The sequence below is a fragment of the Zootermopsis nevadensis genome, unplaced genomic scaffold (genome assembly GCF_977971745.1).
Source record: "Zootermopsis nevadensis isolate Lab colony 2312 unplaced genomic scaffold, Znev_1.0 Znev_ptg000019l, whole genome shotgun sequence".
In the NCBI taxonomy this organism is placed as follows: Eukaryota; Metazoa; Arthropoda; class Insecta; order Blattodea; family Termopsidae; genus Zootermopsis; species Zootermopsis nevadensis.
In genome coordinates this window covers 3,570,169-3,591,724 of record NW_028259151.1, presented here as the reverse complement: position 1 = coordinate 3,591,724, position 21,556 = coordinate 3,570,169, and the positions used below count along the sequence as shown (strand labels likewise).

General features: G+C 35.5%; 1 protein-coding gene across 4 annotated transcripts in view; it reads left to right on the top strand.

Annotated features, from left to right (window-relative positions):
• The window catches only part of Cpr (Cytochrome P450 reductase), a 74,776-nt gene extending 53,601 nt beyond the window's left edge, over positions 1–21,175 (top strand). For all 4 annotated transcript variants that reach the window (XM_087351462.1, XM_087351464.1, XM_087351461.1 and 1 more), the window contains exons 3-15: positions 2,817–3,006; positions 4,045–4,194; positions 6,093–6,217; positions 8,227–8,415; positions 9,947–10,074; positions 10,651–10,758; positions 12,110–12,243; positions 13,443–13,640; positions 13,769–13,932; positions 14,668–14,771; positions 15,772–15,878; positions 16,751–16,872; positions 19,331–21,175. In XM_087351462.1, the coding sequence (XP_087207588.1) occupies positions 2,817–3,006; positions 4,045–4,194; positions 6,093–6,217; positions 8,227–8,415; positions 9,947–10,074; positions 10,651–10,758; positions 12,110–12,243; positions 13,443–13,640; positions 13,769–13,932; positions 14,668–14,771; positions 15,772–15,878; positions 16,751–16,872; positions 19,331–19,475 (1,864 nt within the window). In that variant the 3' untranslated portion in view covers positions 19,476–21,175. The remainder of the gene's footprint in view (positions 1–2,816; positions 3,007–4,044; positions 4,195–6,092; positions 6,218–8,226; positions 8,416–9,946; positions 10,075–10,650; positions 10,759–12,109; positions 12,244–13,442; positions 13,641–13,768; positions 13,933–14,667; positions 14,772–15,771; positions 15,879–16,750; positions 16,873–19,330) is intronic.
• Positions 21,176–21,556: the final 381 nt, after the last annotated feature.

The window sequence follows — 21,556 nt, the reverse complement described above, 5'->3', positions numbered from 1 at the left end:
GCGAAGTATTTATTTTACCAATTAAAAGCTCCTAAGTGGAGCTTTCATTTGGTATGCTACTCATAATATTTTGGGTTACATTAACATTTTGACCTTAACTTTTGACATTAGACCTTAATTTATGACAAAACATATAGACAGATTTGTTACTTTTTCCCAAAACATTTTGCAATTCCTTAGGTAATTTTTTAAAATTTAATGTTGGGACATGATTGGGTGGATGTAATGCATTTTTTTAAATTACATGTTCTATTTATTTATTTATTTATTTATTTATAGTTTATTTAACGACACTTTTCCAGTACCGCAGACTATACATCGTCAAATGAGAGGGCACATTGTTGTTGGTTACATGGATTAAAGATTACAGCAAGCTACATAGGTAATGCAACATCAGTGAGAAAGGCAAAAGAGAAACCTGGCAATCCTATTCATTAAAATATTAAAATTAGTTTTTAATTTTTGTAATAAATTTTATTTTTGGCTATTTACAGTGTGCAAAACCTGGTTTCTGGTTTCTCAGGATTCCCTTTCACTGTTAATGTGTGTGACTCATTGCAGTTTCTGGATCTATTTTGTAAGCACATACAAATAATTTTGCTTTTCAGTCAAACTGTATAATTTTGTGCCTGAAATCATAAATTTCACATTCTGATGAATGGTACATACACAAACTACATGTGTACCACCCACTCCAGCTAACACAGTTTTGTGAACTGGGGTAGATCAGTCAGTGTAGTGACTGGCTACGGACTGAATGATCAGGGTTTGATCCCTGACAGGGGCAGAGAATTTTTCCTCTAGCCTCTGCATCAAGACTGGCCTTGAGGCCCACCCAGCCTCTTATCCAATAGGTACCGGGGTCCTTTCCTGGGGGTAAAGCGCGGCCACGAAATGATGCTGACCACTCACTCCCTTCTAGTGCCGAGGTCAAGAATGGTTAGGAGCTATACCTCTCCCCCAAGTGCCTACATGGCGTATAGTGGGACAGCTTTACTTTTTTCCTTTTAACTCTACAAACGTTTAAAAACCTAGCAACTTATCATGATTCTGTTTATTAAAAATTTAGTAGGCTACTGAGTTAACAGAAGCATAATATTTTGTCCCTGGTATGGTCCTACTGATTTCATCAGACACAAAAACTGTTTCACCTTTTCAGCTATTGTGGGAGGCAGCACTTTGCCTCGTTTTACTTTTAGGTTTGACGAAATTTCTTTCTCAGCCACTAATTTCTTGGAAGTCAGAACCATATAAATTATAATTTGAGGCTTTGAACACGTGTTGGATCTTCCAAATTGATCAGTACTTTGGAAGAACTATCAAAGTTTGAACATTTTCATATTTTTCTCCTGTTATGTCAAATTTTTCTTTCAGCTGTTTTTGGGCAAATCTGCAATAGTTTTCCTACATTAATCACAGACTCTTTGTCCATTCTCAACACTGGGAACCTTTTTCATCATCCAGTCCAGTACAAATCTCTGGTTTTTCTAGAAACTTGCAGTATGACTGACATTCAAGGGATCACAATACAGTTTTAAAACAGTTCTTTGATACTTGTAGCACTTACAGCAATTTTAAACTTTTCAAAAATAAAAATAAATTTTGCCCTTTTCAAAATCACTACAGAACTTGCCAGGAGAAAAAAAACCAACCAACAAACAAACAAACAAACAACAACTTAATTCTACTGGAATCTGGTGTGAACCAGAAGGCTGGATGAGTCATGACGCCCTACATCAAGTTTGTAAAGGTCACAACATGACTTATCATGCCTAACCATTCAGTGTAGCATCAGACCACTAACAGAAAAAATTACCTTCTCATCACTTAAATGTCCCAACATGATACTGTCTTAAGATATATTGAAATGATGACATGGAAAAAACTTGGTCAAATCTGGAGATAGGTTTTTCACAAAAAAATAAAGGTCAAACTGCTAATGTGCCCAAAAATATTTTGAATTGCATACTAAATGAAAACCCTACTTAATTGCTTTCAGTTGACATACAAGTGAGATCTCTTTCTTGATTAGGACCAGACTTAGAAGCATTTCAGTGAATCAGAACAAGGGGCAACTGAAGGAAAACTTAAAATTTCTGCTATTAATGGACACAAGAGGGTGAAATTTCATGTCATTTCCTAAGGCAATCCAACAAGCTTGCAAAATGTTATTAGAATCAGAGATGGTCATGAAAATTTTCCCTCTAAAGCTTGTTGATTTGACATGAAATGACTTGAAAGGTCTGTGTGTAAAGCTGTATAATGTCTGTTAAAAATTTATTTATTTCTCATTGTGCCTCTACAGTGGTTGGAATATTGTCATATATTTAATTTATACCTTATGTCCTATAATATACCAGATACAGAACTATAAAATAATATGTAGAATTTGAATCACAGGCTACACAAAATTATAGGGTGGCAAGAGCAGTGTCTGGAATGTATCATAATACCTCCTCAATTTATTTCCAGACCCCTAGCAATTCTATATCAATCTTGGATGTAGGTAATATTCACATCTATTGTGACAGTTAATATTTCCATTCAGGTTACTGGGCACATGTGAAATTTAGGCCTTGAAATTGGTGCACATCTATCAAGCATTGATCTTTGGTATGATGTGATCTCCAAGGCAGAGATGAAGACATTAAGGACCTCCAGAACATTATCAATACAGCATACATTTACATGGTGCCATCACCCAAAAGACATGATCCACGTTAGCATTGAAATGCCATGAAATCCAGATATCTATAATTAATTTTGTTTAAAAATGTTCTATTGTTTTATATTTATAATATGGTCATTAATTTCAGACCAACAAATCTTGGAACTCAATCTACAGACAACTCATTCATCAAGAAACTGAAAAGCTCTGGAAGGAGTTTGGTTGTATTCTATGGAAGCCAAACTGGTACTGGCGAAGAATTTGCTGGAAGACTTGCCAAAGAGGGTATTCGCTATCATCTTAAAGGCATGGTAGCTGATCCTGAGGAATGTGATATGGTATGTAGATTTTTGTAGGTCAAGTTCAGTGTACAACTTTGGCTTTTGGTTGAGAGCCGCGGTTGATATTTGGTGTTAACCAACATTCTGGCAATCATTGCAGTTGCCATTTTCAAGGTGGTGCAGTGTTTGCCAAAATGTTGGTTAACAGCAAATATCTGATGCAGCTCTTACCCAAAAGCCAGTTATACATTGGTATGTAGAGTTACATAGTTTTCATCTTTTTGTCAGAAATGCATTGCTTCCATGCAGATAAAAACACTTTGTCATAGAAAATTTATGTGTGAAGAAACTGAAATTCACATTTACCCTGGCTATTTCATCAGAAGTTGAATACTTTCATTTGCATGCAATGCAACTGTTTCTTAGTTGGTTTGATTACATATTTACGGAAATGTTTTCATTTGTCTTGAGTTAATTGTAATAACAAATTCAAAATGTAGTTATTATTTCTTCCTTGCGTGAATGAGGAATCTGGTTGAAACTTTCACTGGGCCTGGCATTTCCACCCTACACACCCCTCCATGCTTTAGTAAATTAAGAAGCAACTTGCACGCAAAAACTGTGTTAATAATTTAACATGAGGCACTCTTTGTCCCAAATTCTTATTACCCGCCTATGTACTGATTTTTATAGCTCTAATTTCATGCCACTTAATCTCCGTTAATGAATAATTTAAGAAACCCTTTAATCATGATAATAAAATAAATAAACTTAGTACAAAATTGATAAATCCTACAACATGAAAGATTTCAGATATGTAACTGTGCATATGTTTTTATGCACATACATAATTTTCATTTGTGTACAAGTCCAAGTATTATTAGAATTATGTTATATCACATTCCCCACATTTAATTTTTACCTAAACAGATTATACCACCATGCTGTTCTTCTTGGGTTTAATGCTAAGCACTATTTCAATGTTTTATCAAATGTATTTGACTGGTAGAGTGTACCACTTTCAGGACTCAGCATCAAGTATGAAAATATTGGTCAGCCTTTATAATTCTGTAAGTTCTGCTTTGCTTCTTACAGGAAGAACTTACAAACCTGAAGGACATACCCAATTCTCTGGCTGTATTTTGCTTAGCTACTTATGGCGAGGGAGATCCTACTGATAATGCAATGGAGTTTTACGAGTGGCTTCAGAATGGTGATACAGATCTTACAGGTCTTAATTATGCTGTAAGTATTTACGGCTCATGGGAATTCATAGTGGAGAAAGTTAATCCATAAAGTGAACCTTGTTGATGAATGATTAATGGTTCTACTTCATGTTTTGGAGGTCCCCATTTCAATTTTTGGCCCACAGGCCATATTGACATTGCATCCTATACCAGATCATGAATTAATATTTGTAATTATAATTGTAAATTCTGATTCAGTTCATAAACAGAATACATACCATTGAATATATTTCTGAAGAGAGAAAAGAAAGTTGACTCAAATAAATGTAAAAAACTAATGTTTGAAAATGTTATGAAACCAAAGTGTGCAGCAGTGTCATAAAATGTCTTAAAATAACAATAACTAATAAATCATTTCAAATGAAATGTAAATGTCTGGTAGCAATGACATCAGAAAGGAGGGGTTGTTGTGGAATTTAGAGAACAAAGTCAGGAAATGGTTGATATTTTTCAACTGAAAATCTGTAATTGTCTTGCATGCATTTCAGAACAACACAAAGTATTAAATTCAATATATTTGTTTTGTTGTAAGACATGGTGTGGCATACATTTCAAATAATGAATAGAAAATTTTCGGAAAAATAGCGTAACCTAAGAGGGATGAATTAAATGGTAGTTTAGGATACTGCATAAAGATTAAACACTTTTTTATGGTCAAAGTACTTGTATCAAGGAGTTTACAATAGACTGGAAACATAACTAAAATGAGGAAACAATGATATATATACAAACATTTTGTGGGGAAACCACCATCAGAAGAATTAATAGGAAACAGATCTCAGAAAAGTGAATCTGAATATGAATCTGAACTGGATTTAAGTGACTCAGTGCAAGAGTTGAGTGGCAGGGCTTGGTGTAAGTTGCAAACTTCTGGGTTCATTTTTCAAATTTTGCTATGTATATGAATGTATAGATGTAACCAGTACACAAATATTTTGATACACTCTTTTAATCAGGCTGACTCTGATAAGAAAATGCTCAACAGAGAAAGTGTTGTCTCATGCTCCAGTCAAGGTTTAGAGACCTTGTAATAATTCTGCTGTTAAAACTGATTCAGTACAATTGGATAGCTATAGCTGAAGATAAGATAATCCATCATAAACTAAGCAGCTGTGTTGTGCTTAAAACCTATTTATTGTATTTGTTTCAACTGAAGAAATGCTGAACAGATTTTGTTGCCTCCACCACTCATTGATCTAATGATGGAGGTGGAAAGGACCTCTGAAATGTTGGTAGACTTTTACGAGACTACATGGTGCTATAACCCAGAAGACAGCCATCTTCATACTCACCACCATGAGAACCTAAAATTCTCTTAGACTTTGATTAAATTTAATGTGGATGTTACATCACTGGAGGCTAAACCATACTCATACTTTTAATTTTATACAATCAGAAGTAACGTCATTGCATCTGTGCAAACTTTTGAGGTGGGCGTGACAATAGTGCCATTTAATAAACCAGAATTAATTAAATATTTTTTGTAATTGTCAGTCTATCTCGTTATGCATCCTTATGTAAAGTTAATGTATACGTACTGTTACTGATACAAAGAAGATGCAATGTGAATCGCATGTAAAGGAATTAGATCCTTACATGGATGAGAACTCCTTGTTGACCACAAAGATGTAAGAAACAAACAGTAATCGTGGGCGGAATTCACATATGTTCATAGGCCAGAGGAAAGAAGGTATCTGAAACAAAGGAACATCTTGGTACAGAATTTTGAATTGAGATTCCTCATGCTGTTTTTCTTTGTGGCTGGTATTAAAATTTCCCTCCTTGAGTTAAATTGTCATACTCCTACTGTCACTTACTGCAGCACACAAATATATTTTTATGGACTATTTGAACAAATTAAAACTATACCATGAATATGCTGATCTGCAATTCCAGGTATTTGGACTTGGAAACAAGACTTATGAACATTACAATGAAGTTGCAAAATATGTAGACAAGCGATTGGATGAACTGGGTGCAACACGAGTTTATGAACTTGGCTTGGGAGATGATGATGCAAAGTAAGTCCTTGGTTTTAAGATATTGTGATCTTGATAATACTTCTCAGTGACTCTAATTAAGTCTACAGGAAAGATCTAACTTACTCAATGTTCAACTCAGTCTGTGGTATGGATTTAGAAAGACTTTTAAAAGGTGCTTTTTATCCACCGTACAGGATTTGATTTGAGAACTCTGGTGGTTATTGTCCAATTCCTTAGGATAACATGGCTCTATTTTTGATCACCTGAGCTTCTGACATTAACTTCTACCACTTCTACATAACATGGGTTGTCTTTAGTGGTTACTACCTCAGATCACATTAATGCAATGGTGACCTACATTATATGGCATGAAGAACACCTTTGGAATGTCAGTGTACTTGAAAAAGTACATATTTCCAATCATCTAAAATTTACTGATAACCATGGTAGCTGGCTGTGGTTTAAATGGTTACAGTGGCAACAGAAGGTTCAGACGCCAGCTTCAGAGATTACCATTAGTGCCTTAGTGCCTTATTATACAGCTAGAAATTGAGGAATTTACTGTAAACAAACAATAACAGTTTAAAGAACTGTATACTATGCATGAAATTAATACAGACTAACAAAGAACCCATTCAGATTCAGCAGGAGTTTTGTTTATATCCACAACTTTACAAACTCAAACTTGTCAGCAGCATCACCTTCATCTGCTAGGGTTGGCCTTTTGGCCCGTTCAGATCCCAGGATTAGTCAAATTGGTCCCTCAAGCTCTTGACTGGTTGGCATCTTTCTCTGGAATTCGATTAGTTGGCATTCTTGAGATGTGTCCATATTACGTAGTTTTGTTAATATTTTCTCTCTCTCTTTTGCATAGGTCAGATATATTAGTTCCTGTCTGATGTCTTCATTCCTTGGCTATACAGCCCTGTGCGGCCCTGGCTTTCTTCAAAAGCATCTTCCATTCTTCCTCATTCATTCTTCCTCGGTGTTTGCCAGTCCGCTGTGAATGAGTCCATCCGGCAGTTGCTTCATTTGATTTTGTAACAAGTTGCTTTTTACAAGGTGGGGTTGTCAGACCTCCGTATTTACAGCCCCCAGAGGTAGGGTGGCCCAGCTATGCCCCCAGGCACTGGGTATCTCGGGTACCTCGGGGGTGCCAGTCCCCGTACCCACTGATGTGGGTCCCTGAGGGGTCTCTCTTCTGTTGCCTATTTAAAATATTGGGAATGCCACTGCTTATTTCCACTCATCAGGCATGGAACTAGACTTCCAGCATATATTTAGGAATTATAAAAATATTAAGAGAAAGGATGGTGATGCAGTTTTTATTAATTATATATTGATATCATCTGGACCAGGAGTTTTTTTAACTTTGTAATATTAACAGCTTGTCGAAGGTAAGGGGATCATTTTCTGTTAATATAATTGTTAGTTGTTCATGTGTCCATACTTCTTGATAGCAGATTTTTATGTGGAGTAAATGAACATGTAAGCCAGCAAGATCATAAATTGCTTTTGTGTTTATAAGATTTTTCCTCAACTTCTCACAACTCTTGCTTTGCCATTCTTATTAATGTCTTTTGTTATTATCCTTATAATTCTAATTTATATCATCGATACATTTTTCAGAATCCCATTTTTGCTACTTTTATCACAATTTACCATTGCTTAAATCTTTCAGACAAACTGGTAGTTTCATATTATTGTTTAAAGCACAGGGTGGTTACTATATGCATTACCTGCTTCATGTTTTAACTGCATTTTGCCCAACAGATGTGTTCATGGGTTTCATATGGTTCTCAGAATAAAACGTTATTATCAGCACAGAATTGACCAATTGCTCTGCAATGGATACACATCATGATTTTTCATTATGTTTTCTTTGGTGTAGGAACTGAATATTTATTTAAGTATTATTTGAATGAGCTTCATACTTCAAAGGGTTATGATATTAATTTACAATCAATGGTGATAATTTAGTTAAAATATTATTTATCAGTTATTCATTATTATTAATTATATATACAACTTTGTTTCTCATGGTACAGTATTGAAGATGATTTTATCACATGGAAAGACAAATTCTGGCCAGCAGTTTGTGAATTCTTTGACATTGAAGCAACAGGTGAAGATGTGAGTGTAAGACAGTACAGACTTACAGAACATCCTGATGTTCCTAATGATCGTATATACTCTGGTGAAGTTGCACGTCTACACTCGCTAAGGAATCAGAGGGCGTAAGTCTTTTATTAACCTTGTTTAGAATTGGCCTTGCCTCTGGAAAGCCACTAGTTACAGATGTTGAACATTACATTAAATTATGGTACACCTCAGAACATTGAGGTTATGCTTATCTTTATGGGAAATAAATTTATATTAGCAAAAAATTTTCAAGCGGATGAAAGTTGTGCTGTCCATTTGCGTGTTTTATTGATATCAGTATACAAATAGAAGAATTTAATAGAAAGTAATCATAATTTCTTTTTCTTCTTTTTTAAGATAGAATATCATTAAAATGGTAAATTAAAAATGAGACATTAAATTTTCTGTTTTTACTCTAATGCTGATTTGCCACTTTTTCTTTTGGAGAAAATATTTCAAATGCCAAATTACATGTTTCAAAATTCCTTCAGAATTTCAGTGGGTACGTCCAGTGGTCAACCATAAATAATTCAACTTTGGAATTCTTGGGTCTGTGCAGAAACTTGTTACAAATCATGGTCAGAAGATTGTTAAGGCCGCTAAATAGCCGCTTTATCTTTTTTCTGGTTTTAGTTTCAGTATTATTGGCTTTATTTTTTTAAAAACTAAAATGTGAATAATAAGGACAAGCTGCCTTGAGCAACTGTCCTGGAATGGGCCAATGACACAATCTTTGTAGTGGAAGTAAATGAATGAATGAAAAACTAAAATGTTAGTACACTTATCCCCTGATTTATGAACTTACTTATGCATTTTGGCTTAAATACACCATTTAAATTTATACCTACTGGTAGTTTTCAATTTATGAACATTTTCACTAAACAAAGAATCGTTTAATTGTTTATCATTGATTCTGTATGATCATTATACATACAGATATTAAGGTTGTAATATTATTATATTATTATAGTATTCCAATAAATGTGGAAAAAATATTGGGTGACTTTTGTGGGAGTCGGGAACCAATCAGGATTTTGTACATTGAAATTATTGGGAATTTTATTTTTCATTTGTGAGTTCTCAACTTACAAACAGTTGTCATCAAACGAATTATGATCATAAATCAAGAGATGGGTGCACTCAGGAAGGAGGAGGGTTTATTTTTTAAGTTTCTGACAAAAAAAATCTTTATAGTATAAAGAAGGAAGTTTTGAATTTCATGTATAAAAAACAGCAAAATGGTTATATCCTGACAGCAGTTTATAAATTTGAAGTCCAATATTACCTCAGTTTTTCATCAACAAATTTTATTACTTTTGTTTTATGTGAAAAGGCACTGATATAACATACAATTTCAAACTGCCAAAAAATCTTTGAAATGAAATCATTCTATTGAATTAAATTAAGTTCATAAAATAAAATAAAAGAAACATACATGATTCTCCTAGTCTAATGCAGATATAAATATAAATTTAAAATTTCTTCAAGATGATAAGAATAGGGCACTTATTAATGTCTAGTTAAAAGAATACATAATGAAGCAAAGGAGCTTCATTATTCATTGTCAGTAAAAGATGTTCATATAATGTATTCATTGCACAGCTTATGTTCTCAATTTCTTCCTAGGCCATTTGATGCCAAAAATCCATTCCTGGCAGCAATCAAGGTAAACAGGGAATTGCACAAGAGTGGAGACCGATCCTGCATGCATATCGAATTTGACATTGAAGGTTCCAGGATGAGATATGAAACAGGTAAAGCAAACCATTAAAAAATTTAGTAAAATATTTTATAACAGATGCCTTGATAAAATGCCGTGTTGATTCCTTGTAATGTCGAACAGAATGTTATAATACCTCAAAAATAAAACGATGAAAAACTGTTTTGAAAGAAACAAGTGGAAAAATACAAGCATTCTGGATGAAATATTCTCCATTCTCTTAGATGTGGTCACATTCGTGATCCTATCCAAATAAAATACAATGGGAAAATGAGTGTACCAAGGTAAAGATGATACCATGACTGGGGTTTAACTGAAAATGAGTGGAGAGATAACCCAGTTCGTCAGTTTGGGTTGGAGCCAGTCTAAGTGTGTGAGGTGAGACATGGGTTTGACTGACTAAACTATAAAGTGGGGATTCGTGTTGGATTGAAAAATGGATTTGCACAGAAAGAATGATCATATTGCTATCCTTCAATCCAGATCAACTCATTCACCAGAAAATCTGGTTTTTAGACATACTTTTTCACTAATAACACATCTGTACTTACTTAAATATCATAAAGCATGTTTGTGTACAAAATGTGAAATATGGTTTTATTGTTTTCAGGTGACCATCTGGCTATTTACCCCATTAATAATGAAGAGTTGGTGAATAAGCTGGGAGAACTGCTTAATGTGGACCTGGACACAATAATCACACTCACCAACACTGATGGTATGAACATGCGCTCTTTACGAATAACTAAGTCGGCACTTCCCTTGAACTGAAAACAGATAGAATGTTTCTCAGCTGTTTTATTCTGGTTAATCCATATTTGGAAGAAGACAACTCTATAATCATTTATTGACAATCTAAACTGTCATAACAGATTTTGTCTTTTGTGTTTTCATATACTTTATTGTATGATAATGTTATTTCCAGAGGGTTGAGGCCATATTTATTGGCAAAACTTTCAATAATTCAAACAATGATAGTGTATTTCTTCAGAGTGCCAAGCATGTTGACAAGGCATCCTTGATCCCTCTATTCAGATTTTTACTTTTCATAGACTGAGGTGTTTCTTTTCTTGCTACTCTCATTCCTGAGTGAGAACTGAGCAGGTTAGCTAGTTTTGAAGACAAATGATAAATGTCAGTGATCAGGACATATCCTTTGCCCAGTGAAGATTTCATAATGTGGCAGAATCTTTATTTTTGTCATCAAGAATGTTGCTTTTCTTTGAGTATGTAAAGCTGGGCTAGACACATCCAGTTTCTTGATTATTGCATCTTATGCGTTTATTCTGAAATAAGCTCATTTTTGTGCATTCACCAAACCGTATTAGATCAGTAGACTTTCATCAGTAGTAATATCTGTTCTAGATGTGTGAAATTTCCTGAACTTTACTTCCACATTCTAGAAAACTGGATATATTTTATTTGGTTTTAGACTTTATGGGTTCCTGGGTAATACTTCATTTAAAAAATGGAAACATCATCATCATTGGCTCTACAGCCCTGTGTGTGGCCTGGACTTCTTCAAAAGCTTCTTCCATTCCTCCTCATTCACAGACAATCTGTTTGCCAGTCCGCCACGAATGAGTCCATCCGGCAGTTGCTTCATCTGATTTCATAACAAGTTGCTTTTTACAGGGTGAGATTGTCAACCCCACACCCAACCCCCAACCTGGATGATCAGACCTCCATATTTACAGCCCCCAGAGGTAGGGTGGCCCAGCTATATCCCCAGGCACTGGGCAGCTCAGGTACCTCGGGGGTGCCAGTCCCCATACCCACTGATGTGGGTCCCTGAGGGGAAAAAATGGGAACATGTTCAAATAAAGAAACCTCATTGGGGGGGGGGGGGGGGGGGGGATGAAAAATTTGGAATTTCTTAGTGGTGGTGGGTACTTCAACATTCCTATAGTTTAACTTGCAATATTCTTGTTTATAAGTCATTTATTAGGAGAGGATGGGGAATTCAAATTAAAATAATGACATTTTGGGCAATGTTTTAGGGAAAAGAGGAATTACACAGGTAGAAACATAGGGAAAGGATTTCATATATTTTATTCTTATTGTTCCAGAGGAATCAAACAAGAAGCATCCATTCCCATGTCCATGTTCTTATCGCACAGCACTGACTCACTACTTGGACATCACATCCAACCCACGCACACACATCCTTAAAGAACTTATTGAATACACCAAGGATCCTCAGGTATGAACACCCTCTTAATGCAGATATCTATCCTGCAAAGAGTTTATATTTGTTCCTTCTTACAGATTTTTCCACATTTCATTTTTAGAATTCCAGATTTAGATGCTCAGTAAGTAAAGAATTACAAAACCCCTTGAGTATGACTGATTTTTTTTGGTTTGTTTAATTTCAATTTCTCAACTGTATAGGTAATACAGCATCAAATGGTGGGATGATAGTTAATGATGAATGAAAAAGGATATAGAATGAAATGGTCATGACCTATTTTTTGGTTACATTCCAACATTAGTCTGGAGGAACTGAGGAAAACCATAAAACACTGTTAAGATAACCAGTCTCCAGGTTTAGATTTGAATCCATCAACCAAGAGATCTAACTACACAGCCATGATATTTGATATCTTAAATGTGCAACTTCTTTCATCATAACTCATTTCAAAGTAACAGTGCTGATTATGATGTTGCTGATTCTGAACATTTGAAAATATGGCAACATGGCTGGACTCACTGAATTAAAAGAAACTCTGAGCACTAAATTACCACTTGTAGGCTCAGTGTGAAATGCTGTCTTCTGGACAGAGATTTTCAGAAAATTTTTATTTTTCACAGATGCATATTATTTCTCATTGTCATATCAATTACTCACTATTGATACGAATCCAACTTATGCAGAGCTTTTCTTTTCAAAAAAACACTAAAGATCGATAAATTGTTTGTAGAGATCAGTGTTATTTTATCATGTGCATTTCTGCTAGGCAATTAATGCATTATGTTCTTAATGACATTGATGAAAACAAGTTAAAAAGGATCCATTTCATATCTTTGTAGGAATAAGACATTTATTCAGAGAATTGGTGTCAGCCTTGCAAGAACCGACACTACATTCAAGGCTTTCATCTAATCTGCCTTGTCTAGAAGTTATTTGTGGCAAAATCATTGGATACTTGCCAGGCTCGATCTGGGAATTTAACACTGAGTTCTTAGTGGAGAAGGAAAATGTTGGAAGGAAGGGAAGTTGGTGGTGAGCTGAAAGTTGATGAAAACAGTGATGTCATGTTTAGGGAATTGATGATCTTGTGTAGGGTATCCTTTGCATTACAGGAATGCTGAATTGTCCATTGTCAGAAAGAAATCCTGTTATTTGCATTATCTTGCACTCCTGTTTTTATATCAGATTTCACCTCAATCCATTCATTGCAGGAGCAAGAGAAACTCCGTTCAATGGCTAGTACTACCCCTGAGGGTAAGCAGTTGTATAACCAGTGGATTATCCAAGACAACAGAAATATTGTGCACATCCTTGAAGACCTCAGGTCATGCAAACCTGCATTGGACCATCTGTGTGAATTACTACCCAGGCTACAAGCTCGCTACTATTCCATCTCATCTTCACCGAAGGTAGTTTACTTTAAGTATAACTCTTTCAAAATTTAATTTTTAAAATTGGATTTCAGGAATATAACATGTGTGATGATGCAGTAACATAATTTCTTTCTATTCTTATCACTCACATTCAATTTTCACAGGTATATCCCACAACTGTGCACATTACAGCCGTACTGGTCCTGTATGAGACCCCAACTAGCCGAATAAATAAAGGGGTTGCCACCAGTTGGCTTGCAACCAAGCAGCCATCAAAATCAGAAATACCCATCACCACGCCAATTTACATCCGAAGGTCTCAGTTCAGGTACAGAAGTGGTCAAATATTCGTTTGGAACTGGTTTAGCCTTTTACTGTACTAATGGCATATATAAGGTATGTTCTAGATTGAATGGATGGTATAGACATGCACAGTGTAGTGAGAATTATAATCGTTCAAGTTGATTCTTTAATTCTGAGCTTGTTGCCATTTACACAGTATTTAACTGCAGAAGTTTGCATAATATTCACTAAAAATCTCATCTTTCACCTCTTATGAATTAAAGTAATGTTGAGCTTTCTCTGTTGTTTCACTAACTGCACTTCATATCTCCTCAGAATGCAGTTTAAAGCTTCATGCAAAGCATTTTATGCATTTTCTGTTACTGTATGTAAAAGGTGGGGGGTCTTTCATTGTTTTTTATTGCGCAAATAATGTAAAAGAAGTATAACATTGAAGATTTCTGTCTTCTGGGTTGTTGCGCTGTGTAGTCTGGTCAATGTTAACCAACATTTCAGAGGTCATACTGCCTCCATCATCAGGGCGATGAAATGTTGGTTAACATCGACCAGACTACACAGCACAACAACCCAGAAGACAGAAATCTTCATACTCACAGTTCCATGTGTCTATGTTTTTAATTCTAAGATGCCTGCAAGTGATACGAGACATTTGAAATAAGTGGAATTTCTGACTTTGTAGTTTTACCATCAACCCATTTACAAGTTACAGAACTAGTCATAAAGCTAGGAGCGTTGTATCATGATAAATGTACTTTTACAGATTACCAACAAGGCCACAGACACCCATCATTATGATTGGTCCGGGAACAGGCCTGGCTCCCTTCCGTGGTTTCATTCAGGAAAGGGATCAGTTTAAAGAGGAGGGTATGTATTACTGCAAAATCACTTCCATGTAGTGCCAAGTTTTATAATGGATGCCACCCATTACATTTTCACTGTGAGGTGCTTAATGACAAATATGATTTGATTTTATTGTTTCTTGTATTCACAAGTAACTGTATGTCCCAACATTTCTAACATTTTCAGTGTATGTCTGGTGTCCAATTTGATAGATGATCACATTGTATTTAAGTTTGTTTTGCCAAGGGAACCAAGACAGCTCAGTCAGTAGTGAAGTGACTAGGAGCTGTGTGGTTGAAATAGGATTCTTGGTAGGGGCAGGAATTTTTCTCTAAACCATACTGTCCGGACTGGCTCTGGGACCACCCAATCTCCTACCAGGAATTCTATCCCCAGTGTTAAGTAGATTGAACCTGCAGATGACCACTCACCACAAACTAGTGTTTTAGTTAACAATTTTAAGAGCTGTGCTGCCATGTTCCCATCATGCCTTCATTACATTTTGCTTTTACCTTTAACTTTGTTTATCATCTTGATCATTAAATTTAAAATGGTTAAAAACAATCCTGTTGGTAATGGAGACATTTCAGATCAGTAAATAGTTTTATGGGAGTTAGGATTCAAATGAGTGGGATATGGTGGACTGACAACAGCCCAAAAAATTTATATAATTTTTAACATTCACATTTAAAATTCTCAGTTTTTTAAACACTGGTTGAAGGAAACTATTCCATACTTTATTATTTTTTAAAATATTGTAATTCACCTTGATGTCCAACCAAAACTGGTAAGTACTCATTGAAAAAGAAATTCTGAAATTATTGTGAAATACAAGAGAAGAAAAAGGTTTGGTTTACTAGGAACTTTATTTCAGGTATGATATAAAATAATATCAGAATATTTGATCACTGTGATCTACAGGGGCAGAGCGGATGGGCTAGTGATTTTAGTCTGAAAGCATATTAAGTTGTTAGTACACCTGGCACAACGCTACACTTCATTTTCTGTCTTTTGTGAATTGTAGGTAAACGTATTGGAGACACAGTACTCTTTTTTGGCTGCCGTAAGAAGGCTGAAGACTTCATTTATGAAGAAGAGCTCAATGAGTATGTCAAGAAGGGTGTCCTTACGGTAAGCTGTAATCTAATATAACACGTTAAACCATTGGAATACAGTACTTTTCAAGGTTAAACATGTTCATGAACTTGGATATATAAAAATGTCAATTTTATTACAAATACTTGCGCCATTAAATTCAGGCACATCATACCAAAGGAGTTCCTTGAAATTGTGTTTATGAAAACAGAGTTTTTATATTTATATCATTTTTTTCACAAATGCTTAGTACCAAGTCTGCCTTTGCCAGAACTATAGGAAAGTGTATATAAGCTCTATGTTTAATAATATTGCATCAACTGAAACATTTATGTAATCTGAAATTCAAGGGAGATAATAATAAATGAAAAACTGAGATGGAAATGGTAAGAAATAATCAGAAACAATGTAGGTAATCTTGATATTTGTCTGGAGAGAATGAGGAAAAGCAAGAACATCAGTAGCACCCCAGAAAGGTTGAACCAAGTAATCTCAAAACATCAAACAGTGGTGGTACCCACAATACCGCAGTATTCAATGTTTAACAATAAAGACAAAATGGCTTTGTCATTATGTAATTCTGGGAGCAGTGGACAGTGAACCCAGTACAGACAGGGAACACTGAAAATATATTACCATATTTAGATGTAATAAATATTAGATTTTTAAGAAATGCCTAGCTCACAAATTAGTCTGCATGCAAATACTTATATTTAAAACAAGTTGCACAAAGGTTTTGTGAAACATCTAAACCAGCAGATAGTTATAGAAATTTGACCAGTCACTGTAGTTAAGGCTTATGCGAGGCAGAAAAGTTTGTGTCAAGATGTAACATTGAATTTTCTAACACAGTGTTGAATATAACCTGTCATAAAATTTAATTGAGATATATTTTAATCATATTCTAGATGCATGTAGCATTCTCAAGAGATCAAGCCCATAAAGTTTACGTGACCCATTTACTGGAGGACAACATGGATGAAATATGGAGAGTAATAGGAGAAAACAATGGACATCTTTATGTATGTGGGTAAGTGAATGGTTGTGGAGGACATTAAAGCATGAAGTAAACTGCTTACCAGTGTTCGCTGGTCATTTTATGTAAGTGGAAGAAAAAATATTGTGTTCGATGAAAGAACTAGAACAGCAAATGTAATGTTTTATATGAGTATAATGATGTCTATATTACCCCTTTAGTGTGACACCAATTAATTTAAACGCTTTGCATACTACATTTTAGTACATTACATATGACAGGGACAGGCTGACTTACCAAAAGTTCAAATGCCTATGTAGTAGTAAGCATGGCAGGGTAGGGAAAATGTTTTAATTTTTCTCATATACCAAAATGTTTTACTTGGGGACATACGAGGTGCGATCGGAAAGTTTCAAGACTGTGTCAATAGAGGGCGAACCGGATGTAGTATGAGCTTCTGCAGCTAGGGGGTGCGGCCTACATTCATAGTGAATTAGTGTGCCAGCCGGCATCATCGAATTAGCATTTGTTTCTTAGTTACGGGCGTTTTGGTAGTGCATTACACCGACCCTCCTGCGATTTCGGAATGGCGGATTTTCATGAACAAAGAGTGTGCATCAAATTTTGCCAAAGACTAGCCAAAACGGCTACGGAAACCTATGAAATGCTAAAGCAAGCATTTGGGGAGTCTGCAATGGGTCGTGCACAAACTTTTGTGTGGCATTCATGTTTTAAAAATGGCCGAACCTCTGTCAATGATGACGAGCGTTCTGGACGACCATCTTCGAGCACAATGCCCGAAAATGTTACGAAGATTCGGCAGGCCATTCACGAAGATCAACGTCGTACCATCAACGACTTGTGCGACATTGTTGGGATAGGCTATGGGACCTGTCAGCTGAGTCTAAAGGAAAAACTCCACATGCGACGCATCACAGCCAAGTTTGTGCCAAGGCTCCTGTCTGAGGACCAGAAGCAGAATCGACTTCTCGTTTGTCAGGAGCTCAAAGATTGCAAGAACCGACCCCAACTTCCTTTCTAAGGTTATCACAGGTGATGAAAGCTGGGTTTACGGGTACGATCCGGAAACGAAGCAGCAATCTTCACAATGGCAGAGCCCATCGTCACCACAACCGAAGAAGGCAAGACAGGTCAAGAGCAATGTGAAGTCAATGCTGATCTGTTTTTTCGACCAGGAGGGGATCGTCCATAGGGAGTTTCTTCCTGCAGGTTATACGGTCAATGCTGAATTTTACTGTGGGGTCCTGAGGCGGTTGCGTGAATATGTGAGACGGAAGTGGCCAGCAAAGTGGCGCAACCACAACTGGCTGCTGCATCATGACAACGCGCCAGAGCACACCGCCCTCAAAGTTCGGCAGTTTTTGGCCTCAAACACCATGGCCGTCATCCCGCACCCTCCTTATTCGCCGGATTTAGCTCCGTGTGACTTCTTCCTCTTCCCAAAGATGAAAATTCAGCAAAAGGGAAGGAGATTTGAGACGATAGAAGAGATTCAGGCAGAATCGCAGATGGTGCTTGACAGGCTGACAAAGAAAGATTTCCAGGGATGCTTCCAGGCTTGGCAGCGGCGCTGGGATCGTTGTGTTCACTCCCAGGGGAACTACTTCGAGGGTGATGGATGAATTTAATACCTGAGATAAGTGTACGGGTTTTTATATATATATGCGCAGTCTTGAAACTTTCCGATCGCACCTCGTACAGTGTTCAATGTGACAAATCTGTGTTGTGATTTGTATTGCGTAATTTAATGTAGTCATACAAACAAGGATTTCACACAAAATGAGTAACTGGAAGGTGTGTTCTTAAAACAGATTCAAAAATTAATCCATAATCACATTTCTCTGCAAAAGTAAGCGCTGCCTCTTTGTAGATGCATTAACTACAAAAATTAAACTGAATTTTGTATCAGTACATTTTTCAACATGTATATACCAGGTATGACAAGTAATATGCTACAAGCATGCAACACTTTGTACAAACAAGTGGGGATTTGCAAGGAAATGAAGGGGGACTCATACATATGAACATAACAATTAAACTGTAGTATAAGCCAAGAAATTTATTTGAGAGCTCTGACCCTGGTAAAAAAGATGTTACTTTTGGGAATGTTAACCTGTATCTTTGAAGAGTTGTACTGAAATATTTGTCTCTATTGGGTAATCTACAAAGTGTTTACACTTACAAAATTAAATATTCCATGCACAAAATTATAACTCAAGTAATTACAAAGTTTGCAAGTGTGTAAGGAAAACACATGGATTGTATACCTGTGGTCTCAAACCAGTTTATTTTGGCATCACTTAAAAAATCTATAAATTAATTTTCCCATCTTCATAATTCACACCACTTAATCACATACTACTTTTATTCCCATTGAAATTCATGGGATCTGCCACATAATTTACCATATGTTGCAAGCTTGTACACTCCAGTTGCTGAATGTGGTGTACGAGCCCATTTGGTAAGATTCTGTTTCAATGTTTTTGTTTAGGGATGCAAGAAACATGGCACGAGATGTTCATAACATTGTGCTGAAGGTTGTTCAGCAAAAGGGAGGTATGACAGAAAGCCAGGCACTTGCATATGTCAAGAAGATGGAGGCACAGAAGCGGTACTCAGCTGATGTATGGAGCTGAATATCGTAGTTGTAATAGTAAGAATTCAATGAAGCAGCCAAGAAAGCACAGAACTTGGAAATTAATTATAAAATGAAAGGCAGAAATTAATCTACAGCTGTGTAATTTTAAGAACATCACCATAATTGTCTTAACTGTCTTTTATTTTCCTTGGTGATCTATCAGACTTGCAGCATACTTCACGTTCTGAAGTAATAAGATTTCATTTACATATTTTAAATAGCGAACTTAGTAACATATATGTGAATTAAATGAATTTCTGATAAGTAAATACTAGACTGTTGCATAGCACCACATTTGTGAGAGAATCTCACCATAGGGGCATTGGAAAATGTGTCAGTAACACTGGATCAGATTATATAGGTTTTCTTGTATTAATTTTTTCCCCCATTAATTATATCCAAAGTATGATTAAATCATCATCCATTTCAACCTGAAAATAAAATTTTGTACAATTTATGAGAGGAAAATCAGGATTCATTTTCTGCAGTCTTAAGTATGGTAATGGTAATACAGGTAATTATTTCCTTCATATTCAACACTGTAGATCCAGTGTTGTACTCCCCGTCTTAGACTTAGTATAACCACGTAATAAATTAAAATTGTATGCATGTTGGAAGACCTACCCTCTATAGTAATTTTAATTATGTTTATTTTGAAGTTTTAAAAGCTTTAACCTTCCACTGTTCAGTGCATACTATAAATATATCCAATAACCAGTAATGAATATAGTGCAGGAAGTTTTAAATAAAATCCATTAATTGGGTTATGGAAGTTCATGTTCTTCCAGAAACTAGTAAGGATGTAAATATGTCTACTGTTCGCAAATATTACTCTTTTTTTGCCATTTTGCAAAGTAAAATTTATGATGAATCATACTTCTGCAAAAAATCTCATTATTAGTGTTCTGACATTTAAAGACGAGGCCTTAGATTGATAAAAGTTGGATGCACTCATGTACCACTTGCAGACAATAGAGAGAAATTCCCTATAAGAACATACAATCTCGTGTATTTTTGTACATTCCTACAATCACTTTGTTCCACTTGGCAGGCTCAAAAGACATGTTTTTGTACTGAAATTAGAAATAATACTAAGACTATAAAAGTTCTAGAATTGAAAGATTTAATTAATTCTCAAATATTTGTAACAGACAAAGTGAGCACCTAAGTGGAGGACAAAGGACGTTGTTTTGCAATAAGAACAAAGAGACTGGCATATACATCTGTAACATATCACTGTGTATATTCAGTTATATCAAACAAAAGTCATACACTTTGTACATATCATATATTATGCATTTTAATATGAAATTTTATCTTTCAGTTCCATTTCAAATTTGATTATTTAGATATTTGAATATGGCAATATTGGGTATGCAAGGCCTAATTTTCTGATTATTTTAACCATGAGTGATTTGTGGAAATCAAAACTAATATGGGTAGGCAGATTAACTGTTTATGTTAGGTTTTGTTTCTTCAGATATTTCAGCTCTCCAAGACCATAATTACCCAGATCATGCCTTATTTATACAGAGGGATGGAATAAATGTGAGTGAAGAAAGTATTTATATTGAACTGCTGGTCATTATTATTCATTATCATATCATTACAGCTTGTTGCCATTTGATCACTATTTGTTATGAGGTATATCATTCTCTGTTGTGTATATCATTTGAATAAATTTCTATCTTAAAGGAATGTGTAACTTTGTATATATTATCCACAGTCCCCACACACGTTCATTATCATAATCTACTTTCAGTTTTCTTTTGAATTAATTTTTAGTTTATCCCTCCCTGCTGTCTTTGTCTTGCTTCATTTGATAATGCCACCTTACCATTAATTCTGCATTTGGTTGTCAACTTTGCTTCCACTTTCTGTTGGTAATCTGGCATTTCATTTCATATTAGTGTTCCATTTAAAAGCAACCCAGTTACTACATGTGAATCACTTCATGCAAATTCAATGGCATATTTGTGGCTTATGCAGTTTTCAGTTAGTACAGTCATAGTTTCAGCTGTTTTGTCATTCAATGAGCATTTGTCAGAAACAAACACTGCCTCTGTTACCAGCCATTTA